Source organism: Monodelphis domestica, chromosome X, assembly GCF_027887165.1.
Source record: "Monodelphis domestica isolate mMonDom1 chromosome X, mMonDom1.pri, whole genome shotgun sequence".
Classification (NCBI taxonomy): domain Eukaryota; kingdom Metazoa; phylum Chordata; class Mammalia; order Didelphimorphia; family Didelphidae; genus Monodelphis; species Monodelphis domestica.
In genome coordinates this window covers 38,678,468-38,693,299 of record NC_077235.1, presented here as the reverse complement: position 1 = coordinate 38,693,299, position 14,832 = coordinate 38,678,468, and the positions used below count along the sequence as shown (strand labels likewise).

Sequence of the window (14,832 nt, the reverse complement as noted above, 5' to 3'; positions counted from 1 at the left end):
CTCCCCAAGGGTAACCTCTCTACTTGTGTACTTGATCCAGTCTTCTCTCTTCCTTGGGGCCCCGTTGTATGAAACCACCCCTCCTCTCATTTTCAGTCTCTGCCTGTCTGCTTCTTCCTTTTCTTTGCCTCTCCCCCATCTCCTCTACCCTCTTCCCCCCCCCCACTTCTTTTTTACCTCCTTCCTCCCCCTCCCCATGTCTCCTCCTCCATTTTTATTTCTCTCTCCCCCTCCTCCCCTCTCCCCTCCATCTTCTTTCTCTCCCTTCTCTCTCCCTCCCTTCTTTTTTTCCTCCTTCCCCTCTCCTTCCCATCTCTGACTCTCTCCTCTTCCCCTCCTCATTGTCTCTCATCCTCCCTTTTCTCTTCTCTTCTTCCTCTCTTCCGTTTCTCTCCCTCTTCTTCGACCCTCCTCTCTCCTCCCCTTTCTCGTCTCTTCTTCCTCTCTTCCTTGTCTCTCCCTCTTCTTCGACCTTCCTTTCTTCTCTCCTTCCCTCCCTCTTTCCCTCTCCCCTCCTTTCTTTTTTCTGCATTCTCGCTTCTCTTTCTCCCTCTCCCTTTTTACTGCACTCTTTTCTTCTCCCCTTCCCTTTATTTTCTTCATCCTCTCTCCCTTCCCTTCTCTGAGTTCTCCCTCTCTTCTCTTTCCTTCCACCCTCCCTTCCTTTATCTGCATTCTTTCTCTCTCCCCCTCCCTTTTATCTGCATTCTCTCCCCCTCCCTTTTTCTGCATTCTCTCTTCTCTTTCTCCCCCTCCCTTTTTCTGCATTCTCTCTTTTCTTTCTCCTCCTCCCTTTTTCTGCATCCTCTCTTCTCTTTCTCCCCCTCCCTTTTTCTGCATTCTTTTCTCTTTCCCTCCCCCTCCCTTTTCTTCATTCTCTCTTCTCTTTCCCTCCCTTCCCTTTTTCTTCATTCTCTCTCCCCCTCCCTTCTTTTTTTCTGCATTTTCTTTCCCTCTCCCCTCCCTTTTCTTCATTCTCTCTCCCCTCCCTTCTTTTTCTGCATTTTCTTTCCTTCTGCCCTACCTTCTTTTCCTCTGCATTCTTTCCCTCTCCCCCTCCCTTTTTCTGCATTCTCTCTTCTCTTTCCTTCCCCCCTCCCTTATCTGCATTTTCTCCCCCCTTCCCTTCTCTTTCCCTGTTCCCCTCCATTCTTTCTCTCTCAGCTTCCATTCTGTCTCTATCCCCCTACCCTTCCCTGTTTTTCTTTCTCCCCTTCTTCTCTCAGTCCCTGTCCTCGCCTCTGAATCCCTTTCTCATCCTTTCCCCCCCCCCCCTTTCCTTTTCTCCCCTTCCCTCTATTTCTCTCACTCTCTCCCCCTTTCCTCCCCCCTTTCCCCTCCTTTCTCTTTCTTTCTCTCTCACACATACACACACCCCACAGCTGGTAAATGAGATTTTTTTTTAAAACAAAACTTTATTGGTAATGGATTTCAAATAATGTTCACAACAAAGCACACCATTATAGCGGAAGTCACTTCCGTGTAACAGATGTCTCAAATCACACAGGTTGAATCTCTCAGGTATCCCCCACCCTTACGCCCTGCCTCTGAGCTCCTTCAAGGGTGGGGGAAATTTGAGAGAGGGACACACAAGCGAAGGGGGATGGAGAGAAGATGACTGCTCTCCATAGAGCTATTTGCTAGAGAGAGGGGAAGCAATTAGGATAATTCAGGAGCCACAACAGGGGCCAGTGAGAGGAGCGATGGATAGCTGTCAGTTAAGCCAGATGGAGGGGGCTTCTGGGGATGGGGAATGGTGGCGAGGCCACCAGGTGAATAAAATTGGCATTCTCAGGGCAAAAGGAAGCTCTATACCTTAAAGCTATACTACTTCCTGTTCCCTTTCTCCTAGCCCCCCCATTCGCCTCCCCCTCCTCCTCTCCCCACCCAGGGTGGGCTATATTTTCCAAGTAGCTTCCTGGACAGTGGGAAGTCGGTGTCTGGGGATTAAAAATCTATAGATAAGAATGGCTACATCGTAGGAGGTGTGGCCCAGGAATTTCTGGGAGACCTCTTTGGCAGGGATCAAAAACCAGTTAGCCTGGGTGGGGTGCGGTGGGGGTGGGTAACGTTCTTTCTGGCGCCTTAGCCTCAGGGAGGCAGGACTGGGGAGTGGGGAAGATAGGTTAGGAGGTCCTGAGGGAGGGGGATCATTGGGGGGTGAGGGTAGGCAGGGCTCTTCCTGTTTTGGCAGGCTACCCCCCAATGGGGCTCTAGCAGTTGTTTCCACAAACCCCTAGATGAGATCAGCAGTAAGAAATCCCCTTCTTTAGGTCACAGACCCGCTTCCAACCACCATCTGCTGAGATCCCAGAGGTTAAAAAGCTCCGTGGCCTTTGACCTAGACAAATTCAGACACATTAAAAATCTGGTGGGGAATAGCAAGGGATGGTGGGAGGAAACGAGGGAGGGAAGGGCAAGTACAACCTAAATAATATTTAAATTTTCTTAATAACAAAGGAAATCCCAATCAATTTCCCCAAACATCTTCCTAGGCAGGCTCTCTCTTTGTGGGGAACTGGTTAAACGTCTGTCTGTCTGTCTGTCTTTTTGCCCATGGATTAGCTCCTAAGATTCTAGGGAGAGGTTAGGGAGAGGATGACGGCAGCGAATGGGAAACTGCAGCAGTCTTAGGAATCATAGGTTTTCCAACCTGGGGTCCCCCTGGCTCCCCCTGCTCTAACTATCCAGCACCAGTGGAATCATGAGGAGCTCCCAAAGCAGGGGCCTGACCTGTGGGACAAATATACCAAGGGGGAGGGGGAGCTAGGGTAGAGAGAAGCTGCGTCTTGGTTTGGTGACGATGATAAGGCTTGGGCTGGAAAACTGACTTACAACTTGCATGGAGTTAGGCATAGAGCAGAGGGAGCCCAGCCAAGAGGGGGTCTACCTGTTGGGGTAAGCCAGCAGGGGAAAGCAGTGGGGATAGGCAAGGAGAGGGAAGGGGGCCATCTGGTATTTGAATCTCCCTCCTGCCCTGCAAACACCTCAGCTTTCTGATCTCCCTAGGGAAAAAAGAATATGCCAGGAAATCTGGGGCCCTCTGGCTGCTCAAACCAACCCCCCCACCCCCGCCCCCCAAAGGAAACCACTAGGGGGCCACGCCTAGAACTCAGCAAACTCCTTGGCGCACTTCTCGGTGATGGAGACTCGGATCTCTTCCTCCTCGTAGTCTTCGAAGTTACTCGTGTCACCAGGGCCCTTGCACTTGGGGATGAAGGGAGCTTCCACCTTCCTCTGGTAGATGGCGATCCAGTCGGTGGTGGAAAACCACTTGTGGTTTTTGATGTCGTTGACTCCATTCTTGAGGTTCCCGTAGCGCTTGGTGAGGTCCACCTGGAGCAGGTTGCGAAGCAGGTCCTTCAGGTCGGAGCTGAAGTGGGAGGGGAACCGAACCTTGCCGGAAACGATCTTTTCGTAGATCTGGATGGGCTGGTCAGCAAAGAAGGGGGGGTAGCCCGCTGCCATCTCGTAGATCAGGACTCCCAGGGCCCACCAGTCCACGGCCTTGTTGTAGCCCTTGCTAAGGATGATCTCGGGAGCCAGGTACTCGGGGGTCCCGCACAGGGTCCAGGTGCGGCCTTTGACGCGCTTGGCAAACCCAAAGTCTGTCACCTGGATGTAGCCATGCTGGTCGATGAGAAGGTTCTCGGGCTTCAGGTCCCGGTAGATCAGGTCCAGGGAGTGGAGGTACTCGAAGGTCAGGACGATCTGGGCAGCATAGAAGCGTGCGTGGGGCTCGCTGAACCGGCCGATGCGCCGCAGGTGGGAGAACATCTCCCCGCCCAGCACGTACTCCATCACCATGTACAGGTTGGTGTTGTCCTTGAAGGAATATTCGAGCCGGACGAGAAAGGGGAAGTTGACAGCCTGCAGGATGCGCTTCTCGTTCAGGGTGTGCTCGATCTGCTTCAGCTTCACCACCTTCTGTTTATCCAGGATTTTCATGGCAAAGTGGTTGCCCGTCTCCTTGTGTTTCACCAGCATCACGCGCCCGAACGAGCCCGTGCCCAGGGTCTTGATGCGGTCAAAGTGCTCGAGCTGGGCCGTGTTCTGCGCCGGGGCTTCCCATTTCTTGAGAAATTCTTCCTTGGCCTTGGCCAGGAATTCTTTCACGCTCTCCAGCTCGCTGCCCTTCTTGGCGGTGGCCGCGTTGCCCATCTCCGCGGCTCTGGCGCTGACCGGTTCGGCTGGCTGCTCGGAGCCCGGGCTGCGGCACTGACGCTGGCGCTGGCGGTCGAAGGAGCCCTCACCCCCGGGTGGGGATGGCTGCGGCAAAGGAGACGGCGGCGGGAGCTGCAGCAGGAGCACGAAGGGCAGCAGAAACGGCAACAGGAGCTGGAGCAGGAGACGGAGAGGCAGTGGCTGCGGCAGGAAAGGCAGAGGCTGCGGCCAGAGAGGAGGAGAAGAAGGAGGAGGAGGAGGAGGAGGAGGGAGAGGAGGAGGTGGCGGCGGCAGAGGCTGCTGCGGCAGGAGAGAGGTGGTGGCGGGAGAGCAGGGAGAGGCGGGAGAGGCGGCGGCGGAGGAGGCTGCGGTTGCTGCAGGAGAGGCGGCGGCTGCGCCTAGAGAGGAGGCTGCGGCAGGGGCGGCGGCGGCGGCGGCGGCGGCGGTCGCGACTCTGCTGGCTGCCGTAGCCCTGATCCCCCCCCCTCTCCTCCTCCTCCTCCTCCTCCTCCCTCCCTGGCCCCCCCTGGCCGCACCCCCTCCTCTTCCTTCTCCCTCCATGGTCCCCCTTCCTCCTCCTTCTTCTCCTCCTCTTATACTTTGCTCCAAGGTCCCCCCTCCTCTTCTCTCCAAGGTCCCCCCTCCTCTTCCTCCTCCCTCCATGGCCCCCCCCACAGCCCCCCGCCTCCTGGCTCCCCCGAGTTCTGCTGCAGAACCACAATCGGAGCCTCTAGTTCTTGCCCTGGGATTTGAACCTAGCCCTCTCCCCAGCTCCTCAATGAGCCAGACTAACTAGTAGCCACTGCTGAGCCTGGCCAAGTCTTTCTACCTCAATCTCGACAGCCAGCCCCAGCTCTCTTCCATCACACCTGCCTCCAGGCTCTGGCCCTGCTCCCCATGGCTGCCACGACAGTCTTTCCAAGGCCCAAGTCTGACCATGCTACTCCTAGCCTTGTCTTCTCTTCAACTCCTTGTGCCTCCCCTATTGCCCAGACAGTAAAGCTTAAGGATCTTTGCCTGGAACTGAGGCTTCCCCTTAACAGGCTCCCCCTCCCCTTTCCAGCCTTATGTCATAGCCTCCCCTTTCAAGACCTCTGCAGTCTCCATTGATCCCCACTGCCTCCCTGCCCACCCCTGCCACCATGCAGTGGCACTGCCAGTTGTTCCTCATGCCTGGCATTCTCTCCTTGGGTAACCCCCCCAGGCCTGGCTCTGGGGTCACCTCCTCCCCTAAGCCTTCCTTGATCTCCTTCAGAGGCCAAGCAATTGACAGAATTCAAATGGAATCCAGAATCTGAGCCATTCCCTCCCCCTGTGACCTTGGGCACAGTTCCCTGGGCCTTTGAAAAGGGCTTGGAAGACCCCTTCAAGTTTGAGCGTTCTAGCAGGCCTGTACACTCCATGACATCTTTAAGGAGAGCCAGTTGCCTCCCCAGTGCTACCAGGGGGACACCAGGATTATATAAAGAGATATCTCCCTGCCCCCAGTGTCAGCATTGTGCATTGGAAGGCTTATTGAATTTGAAGTCCAAGGTCCTGGGTTCAAATCTCCACTACTAGCTACATGACCTTGAGCAAAGTCACCTAAACTCTCAGGGTCTCAGTTCCCTCCTCTGTAAGATGTGGGAGTGGGGCCAGATGATCTCAGCAGTCTCTTCCAACTCTGGATCTTCTTGTGATCGGAGGCAGTAGATAGAAGCACTTCAAGGCTCCTCCTTCACCATTCTACAACTTATATTTACAAGGCAGCCATATTTGTGTAAATGATTACCCTGTGAGAGCCTTCATGGGGGAGGACTATGTCGTTGGCCACCTGGGGGTTCCCCCACAGCCAAACTTTGTACCTAGTGGGAGCTTACTAAATGCCTAGTGGCTCCAATGCAAGCCAAGTGGCTATGTAAAACCAAAGCAGACCCAAGTGGCAGTGAGCAGAGCACTGGATCCTCTCTGCGCATTCTGGGGGTAAGGGCTAGAGCGGTGATTCCATTTGTGGTATAAGGAAGGTCTAGGTGGGAGAGCCTCCTGTGCCAGAGCAGGCTGAAGGCTTCTCTGAAACCGAGTCTTAGTTGCCTAGAGCAGAGGCTTCCAAACTGAGGCCTTCAGGGTACTAGATTAAAATGGCATCAAGATATTTGACCAAATAATGAAAGAGGCAGTGAAGCGGAGAAAACGGGACGTTTTCAAACTGGCCCTCTGTGGCCCACAGGAAGCCTTCTGTAGGGCCTATTCGGTGCCATTTCTTTTAGGGCTTCATCCCACTGGTTTAGAACATTGAGACTGACTAGCCTGAGCTCTGCCAGCCAGCATGCAGCAGAAGCAGAACTTGAACCAAAGGTTCTCCTGGCCTTCCCATAGTCATAAAGCAATCAGAACCAGAATTCAAACTCAGATCTCCTGACTACCACGCTATACTGTGAACATAATCATGATGCACTAGGAAGGAAGTATGCCATCCCTCTGGAAGTGGATGGGAGAACAGGCTTCCATGCCCCTCTAGTACTCACCACTGCTCCATCATCTGCCATAGGTTGAGGTGGCTGTGTTTGACACTAAGAGCAAGAGGGAACGGGTCAAAGGTTATATAATATGGGAAGCAGTTAGGAAGGCAAGGAAAAGGGCTGACCCAATGGGCTTTGCATTTTCCAAGCTGTTGTAGAGCTTAACGCTGCCCCTTACTGAGAGCTGGAGGGTATATGGGAAACTACTGGAATCAAAGGTCGCCCCATAAGATCTAAGAAGACAAGTGCTTGTTTTCAGGCAGCACCTAATATGCGTAAGGAGGGCATTGTGCTGGGCACAGAGGCTGTATGAAGAAAACAAAAAAACAGTGGCTGCCCTAAAGGGGTTTGTGGTCTCACCAGGGAAGATGAACGATACCAAGGGATGTTGTGTACTAGGGGTAAAGAAGAGCATTCCAGGCACAAGAGCTAGCCCCATTAAATATACAGAGGCCATGTTAGGCTGACTTTGAAGATTTAGAGCCAGTTGGCTACCCCATATATAAATTATTTTGTATATATTTATAAAAATATATTAAAATTATAAATATGAGGCAGGAAGGCCTAGGTTCAGAGTGGCTACATTCTTATATAGTAAGAGACAGGAATGCCTAGGTTCACATTCCACCTGGAGCCCAGAGGGGCCCTGTTTTTCCTGAGTGAGTCACCAGAGGTATCAAACAGGAGCCACTGACCTATGACACTCCAGAGTGGGGCCTGCACAAGCTTCACATGTTAACAGGAAATAATGAAAGAAATCCAAATGCAGTAAAAGCTAGATAATGTTCCTATGTAGTTTTCTAAGGCAATATGCTGCCTGCAGGGATCCTCGTGTCTAGTTCCGGGGTCCCCATTTCTGTAGGAGTTTGACGCCGCTGCCCTAGACAATTCTGTAAGATAAGGTACGAGTCGAAGAGAAGGTTCTGACCTACTTTGGTAGAGGGAAGTTCTTCTTTGAGATCTCCCTATGCTAATGAAATCACAGGTTCAGTTCCAGTTCCTGGAGGTGAAAAGGAGCCATTGAAATTTCTTCTGCTTTGCAAAGATGATTTTGGCAGCTGTCTGGAGTGGGGATAGGAGAGGCAAATGGTCAGGGAAGAGCTTTCAGGAGCTGGCGCAGACAAAAAAGGCCAAAGTATGGTATTGGTGGGCTGAACAGAGGGCTGGGAAGAACAAGTCAGTATTTCCTTGTATAATCGGGTGGAACTGGATGTCCTCGTACCCTGAATGGGCCCTCATGGGAAGGAATTGGAAAAACCCTTGTTTGAAAGCTTCAAGAATCACAGTTTCAGAACAATGAGCACTCTGGCTCTGCTCCTCATTCTTTGTGGTTGCTGTTCAGTCCCTAGTCACATCCAGCTACTTGGGATGCCATTTGGGCTTTTCTAGGCACAGAGATTGGTTTCCCATTCCCTTCTCCAGATCATTTTACAGATGAGGAAACTGAGGCCAACAAGTGACTTATCTAGGATCACCAAGCTAATGAGTATCTCAGGCAGCATTTGAACTCAGGTCTTCTTTACTGCAGGCACAGCACTTTATCCACCCCAGTGCCAATTTCATGTAGACTCTGAGGTGATTCTCTTTCAGATGATCTTTAAGGTCTCTCCTAGCCTGCAGGCCTCTGATCCTGTGAGGGTGAGGATGAGATGGTAGTATCCATCTGTGAAAGAGGAAGCACCTAGTGAGATATGGCTGTTTAAAAGGGGACACTGAATTTCTCTCTCCAGTGTGCTGCTGAAACACTTGTAAAATTGGCAATAATGATAATTCACTTTTAGATAACATTATCTTGGAGCTATCAAGTGACCTGCTCAAAGTCCCATAGCTAGAGAGGAGGGTTAAGAATTGAATCCCAGGGGGCAGCTGGGTAGCTCAGTGGATGGAGAGCCAGACCCAGAGACGGGAAGTCCTGGGTTCAAATCTGGCCTCAGACGCTTCCCTGCTGTGTGACCCTGGGCAAGTCACTTCACCCCCATTACCCAGCCCTTACCGCTCTTCTGCCTTAGAACCAATACACAGGATTGATTTCAAGACGGAAATTAAGGGTTTAAAAAAAGACTTGAACCCCAGTGTCCTACTTAAATTCCACACTCTTATCACTCTAGCATGACTCCTCTGTCTTTGTCTTTGATATTCTGTTATCTGAATTTCACAAAGATACCATTTTGATAGGTAGAAGTTACCTCCTGGCCCCATGGGCCAATGATTAACCTGGAAACAAAGACTGGTGAGAAAACAACAGCGCTAAAAACTTCCAGGTCCTATGCCTAGACAACATAAAAGCAACATTGCCCTTACCTTAGCTTAGGCTTTGGCCAGCCTGGTGGGTGACATTCCTTTGGCTCACAGGATTCCATAACTCCTCTCATCATCTCTTCTGGGGGGTTTCAGTGCTAATTTATCCAGTCACTTATCTTGGTCACGGCATGAGGTCTCGCAGCCGATCAAGCCTCCTTGGCACAGAGTCCAATATGCTGAGACCCTGGGCGGCCAATGGGAAACGTTTTGGCAGGAGGCCCGACTACCTCCAAGGCCAAACATGTGAAGCTGGTTAATCCGGGCCACTTAGATGTTAGCTACTTCCTGCCTTGATTGCTAAATGGACTTAAGGACATTTTGGCCACTCCTGAACTTGTCATGGCAATGAATGATCATTTTGTTCATCTCACATGGGATGAACGTGGGGGGGGATTAATCTCGTTAATGGGATGTTGGTTTTATAACCTTTGAGATCACCAGGCAGGAGGGAGTGAGCTGTGCTCCTTCAGGGGCCAAGGGAATCGAGCTAGCAGTTTAGTGGAACGGGAAGACCCAGAGGAGAGGAGAGGAGGAGAAAGAGGGAAGGGCCAGCCAGACACGTACGTATTCCACAATTTCAAGGAGACATACTACATCGATATTTAAAATTGGAATAGAATGGAATTTTCCAGGGTCAAGTAATTGCCAGTGGAACGTAAGCTTCTCGAGGGCAGGGGTGACCTTGTTTTATGCCTTGTTTCACCAGCAACCTAGCAGAGGTCTTAGGAAATTTGTTGATGTGGGCATCCCCTCTCCTCACATGGATACGGCTTCGGCTATTGATTCATAGATGGTCTTGGAGCACTGTTGGGGCCAAAACCTGGTGATGAGGCCCCCCGAATTCAACAAAAGACCATTACTGGGCCTGCACTCGAAGCTACGTTTGCTAGAGTATAGGACCAGACATTGAGAGCTAGAAGGGAGCTCACAGGGCATCTGTTCCAACCCCCTCATTTTATAGATGAACTTGAGGCCCAGAAAGGGGAAGAGACTTGTATGATAGTACCTTCCACACAAACACATGCATGCACACATACTATATATGTATTTATCGACTCATTTTATATTTATTCTTATGTATACTTAGGAATATGTCCGTTGTCTGTCCTATTAGGGTATAAACTCCTTGTAAGTAGGGCTAGTTTTTCCTTCTTGTGTCCCTAGCACCTGGCAAAGTGCCAGGCACATTCTAGTGTAGTTAAGAAATCCATGTTTATTGAGCAATTGACTTTCCCAAGGCCACCCAAATATGAAGAAGGCTTTAATTTGACGAGTAACTACCTCCCCGTGTAATCAGAAGTTTTTTTGTTTCATTTTTTAGGTTCATATTAGCCAATCAATGAGGATTTTTAAGAACCTACTATGCACCCAGCAGCTAGGATATACCCAGGCATAGTAGGACCTAGAATCAGGAAGATCTGAGTTCAAATCTGGTCTCAGACACTTACTAGCTGAGTGACCCTGGGCAAGTCACCTAAGCCTGTTTGCCTCATTTTCCTCATCTGTAAAATGAGCTAGAGAAGGAAATGGCAAACCACTCCTTTATCTTTGCCAAGAAAACCCCAAATGGGGTCTGTCATGAAGACTGAAATGACTGAACAACAAACTCAAGCAAACAAACGTACTCCGCACAGTGCTTGACCACGTGCTAAATAAAACAAGCTCTCACAAGGAGTAGGCTGGCATTCCAATGTGGAAAGCAACATAGCTCTACGGAAATATTTCTGGTGTACATACAAAGTGAATGGGTACAAGTACATATAAAGTAGCTAAGAATACAAATCAATGAAATCAAATACAGTCGAGAAGGAGGGCTCTAGCATTTGGGGAGGGGGCAGTATGGGATCAAAAAGGCATCACGTGAGACATGCAGCCCAGTTAGTTACGTCTTAAAGGAAGGGAGTACATCCTAGGCATGGGGAACAGCCGCTGAAAAGACATGGAGATGAGTAATGGAGTTTTTCGTGTGAGGATCACCAAGAAGGTCAGTTTGGTTGGACCAGAGTATTCAAGAAGGGGAGAAATACGCTATGAGGCTAGGAAGCTTAGGTTGGGGCCAGAATAGAAAAGGTTTCTAAGACTGGATGAAGGAATCTGTGCTTAATAAAGGAGGAAGCTGCTGAAGGTGGTTGAGTAGGAGAGGAGAAAGAGACGAGACGGAAATCCCTTGGGTGAATTGGAAGGGTTTGGCCTAGAGAGAGAGCTCAAGGTGGCAGTGAAGGTTGGTTGGTGAAAAGCTCTTGCTGAAAATTGGTAGACATTAAACAAAAGTGGAAGAAGAATAAACTCTAGGCCTGAAGACAACTGAGGATACGAAGGGATTAAGGAAGATCAAGGAGGATTCTATAACGTAACTAGAACCAAGGTTCCTGGACAGAAAAGGAAAAGGTACTGGGCAATCAGGGCAAGGGAAGTAAAAGGTAAGTGGAACAGTTTCCCAGTAAATAGACTGATGGAGGACATTGAAGAATCTGCTTAGATGGAATGGGTGTGGGAGTGAAGTCAAGATCGGGAAAGTAAGTCCAAAGGAGTTCTTGAGTAATTAAGAGGCGATAATTGGCTGTAAAAATTTTAACCAGGTGCTTAGGGTTGAGGTGTAAAAGCACGTGTCTGCACAAATATGAGAATGAAAATCCCCCCAGGTACAGGGAGGTGGGAATATGTACAGGGCAAGCTGATGAGTGTGAGATGTTAGCATTCTACCACCAATGGGAACCATTCTCAATGTTCTTGAGAAGGCCGATCTCCCTTCTGAAGGAGACCGTAACTAAGATGGACATCGGTCCTTGCTTTGTGTTTGTAGGGACAATGATGCCTTCTTGAGGCAGCTGGGTGCCACAGTAGGTTCAAATCTGGCCTCAGACACTTCCTAGCTGTGTGACCTTGAGCAAGTCACTTAACCCCCCATGGCCTAGACCTTACAACTCTTCATACTTAGTATGGATTCTAAGACAGAAGGTAAGGGGTGAGAGACAGAGACAGAGAGAGAAATAGAGAGAGAGAGAGAGAGAGAGAGAGAGAGAGAGAGAGAGAGAGAGAGAGAGAGAGAGAGAGAGAGAGAGAGAGAGAGAGAGAGGGAGAGGGAGAGAGAGAGAGAGAGAGAGAGAGAGAGAGAGGGAGGGAGGGAGGGAGGGAGGGAGAGAGAAATACCTTCCTAAGGGAAACAAATGAGGTTTCAGTGGGATCAAAAGGGATTTGTGGCAGAGGAGAGGAAGCCTGCCCCTTAAGTAGGATGTTGGATAGCAGAAGAGTGGCAGTCAGAGAAGAAAAGGAAGCTTTCCAATCAAAGCTTCAAAACTGGTTTGAGATTCTTCTGAAGAGGAGGGAGCTAGATGCTCTTAGAAGTGAGAGGTCACTCATCTCTCAGAGCCTGATATACTAGAACCAGAGATGCCATCAAGGGGAAGGGGAGAAAGAGGGAGAGAATGAGTTTGAGTTGGCTAGACAGGGCCAGTGGAAGAAGACAAGAATAGGAGTTGGTAATTAACTCCTTGGAGGGTTCTAGGGCAGATGTTTTGTTTTAGTTTTAGTGGCAGTTTTTTGTAAAATGTTTTTAATGTTTTCTTTTTTTAATTACATTTTCTTTTTATAATTAAATATTGGTTTTTTTCTCCCACTCCTCTTCTCCCCCTGCCCAAAGGAACAACAGAAAGCAGTTGAAACAAGTAGGTGTAGTCAAGCAATACAAATTGCACCACCGGCCATGCCCAAAGCTGTCCATCTCATCCTGCATCCTGAGTCCCGAATGTCTCTCTCGAGGTGGGCAGCCTGCTTTACAGCGAGTCCGCTGGGATTGTGGTTGGCCCTTGCATTGATTGGTGGGCTTCTGAGGTCTTTCAGAGTTCTTTTCTCTTCATTTATCCTTGTTGTAGAAATTGTTCTCCTATTTCTGCTTATTCCACTCTACATTTTTGCTTTGTTTTTCTTTGTTTACCCCTAATACTGTGTCAACACAGCCCATTTTATTTGACCTTTTGTTATCCCTTAGGGTTGCCTCTGTTTTGGGGCAGCTAGGTGAGGAGGTGGATAGAGCCCAGGCTTGGAGTCAGAAAGATCTGAGTTCAAATCACACCTTCAGACACTCCAGAGCTATGTGAGTCAGAGCAAGTCATTTTAATCTCAGCTTCTTCATCTGTAAAGTGGAGATAACAGCACCTACCTTTTAGTGTAATTGTAAAGATCGAATGAGATAATAGTTGTAAAGAGTTTATTAGCACAGTAACTAACTGGCCCATAGTAAACACTATATAAATATAGTTATTATTATTCGTTTTTATTATTGTACTAATTGCACAGGTGCTTCTTTCAAAAATATTTTTCAAGAAACAAGTTTTTGTTTTTAATAATCTGCCCCTCCAAACGCTCCCTCCCCATTGAGCAATTTTTTAAAAAATTCCTGAACACATATCTACATAGTCCAGAAAAAAAAATCCTATTAACCAAGTCTAAAAATATGTGTCTCGGGGGCAGCTGGTTAGCTCAGTGGAGGTCCTGGGTTCAAATCCGACCTCAGACACTTCCCAGCTGTGAGACCCTGGGCAAGTCACGACCCCCATTGCCCAGTCCTGACCACTCTTCTGCCTTGGCACCAATACACAGTATTGATTCCAAGAAGGAAGGTGACAGTTTAAAAAAATAAGTGTCTCTTTCTTCATTTTAAGTCCATCACCTCTGTGTTTTGGAAATGAGTGGCACGTTTCCTCTTTGTTCTTTTGGATTGGAGATTTATCATTAAGGTGATCAGGGTTCTTCTTTATAATATCATTGTTTAAATTATCCTAATTCTGCTCACTTTGTTCTTCAATAATTCAGATTTGTTTATTTCCCTGAAATTTTTTTTCTCTGAATTTGTCTGCTTCGTTATTTCTGATGGCACAATAATATTCTATTATATTCATATACCACATTCCCTGAGAGGGAAACACCACCTTTAGTTTCCAAATTTTTGCTACCATGAAAAAGAGCTGCTATAACTAATTTCATGGGCATAAGACCTGTTCCTCTTTCTTTGAATTATTTGAGGTATATCTAGTAGTGGTACAGCTGGGATAAAGGGTTTACACAGTTTGTTTACTTTCTAGGCAAAGTTTTAAAATTGCTTTCCAGAAATGCCACAAGCAATGCTGGATCAATTTACATCTCCACTGACAGTTCACTAGTGTGCGTACTTGTTCTCCACAGTCCCACCAACATTTGTCATTTTCCCAAGTCTGATAGGTATGGAGTAGAGCCTCAAAATTGCTTTATTTGCATTTCTCGAATTAGAATTGAGACTTTTTTCTTATGATTATTGATGGCTTAGATTTCTTCTTTTGAAAACTGACTCTTTATGTCCTCTGAACATTTAGCTACTGGATAATGTCTCTTGGCTTTATAAATTCAAATTAGTTCCTTATTTATCTTGGAAATGCGATCTTTAAAAAACTTGTTGCAAATTTTTTTCTCACCCATTTACTTTCAATTTTCTACTACATTAGTACTACATTATGCAAAATCTTTTCAATTTTATATAATTAAAATTATCCATTTTCTTTTGTGAGATTCATACGGGTCTTTCAAGTTTTCTTGGTACCTGTCCATTTCATTATTTCTTATCACGCAATAATAATCCATTCCATTCCCATATCATAATGTGTTCAGTTATTCTTCAGTTCATGGGCATTCCTTTGGTCTCTAGTTCTTTTTTTCAACCAAAAGAGTTGCTATAAATTTTTTTTGTTCATAGGGGCCTTTTCTCTCTTTATCTCTTTAAGGGTATAGGTCTACTAGTGATATGGTTGGGTCAAAGGGTTTAGTACCTTTTTAGATATAGTTCCTTACTGTATTCCAGAATGACTAGACCAGTTCATAGCTCCATCAATAGTGTATC

The 14,832-nt window shown here is 48.1% G+C and overlaps 1 protein-coding gene across 1 annotated transcript; it reads right to left on the bottom strand.

Annotated features, from left to right (window-relative positions):
• Positions 1 to 1,395: 1,395 nt before the first annotated feature.
• Positions 1,396 to 4,659, bottom strand: LOC100032298 (cAMP-dependent protein kinase catalytic subunit alpha). Its single transcript, XM_016427217.2, has one exon. The coding sequence runs from the start codon at positions 4,159 to 4,161 to the stop codon at positions 3,106 to 3,108; it is 1,056 nt and encodes a 351-aa protein (XP_016282703.1). The 5' UTR covers positions 4,162 to 4,659; the 3' UTR covers positions 1,396 to 3,105.
• Positions 4,660 to 14,832: the final 10,173 nt, after the last annotated feature.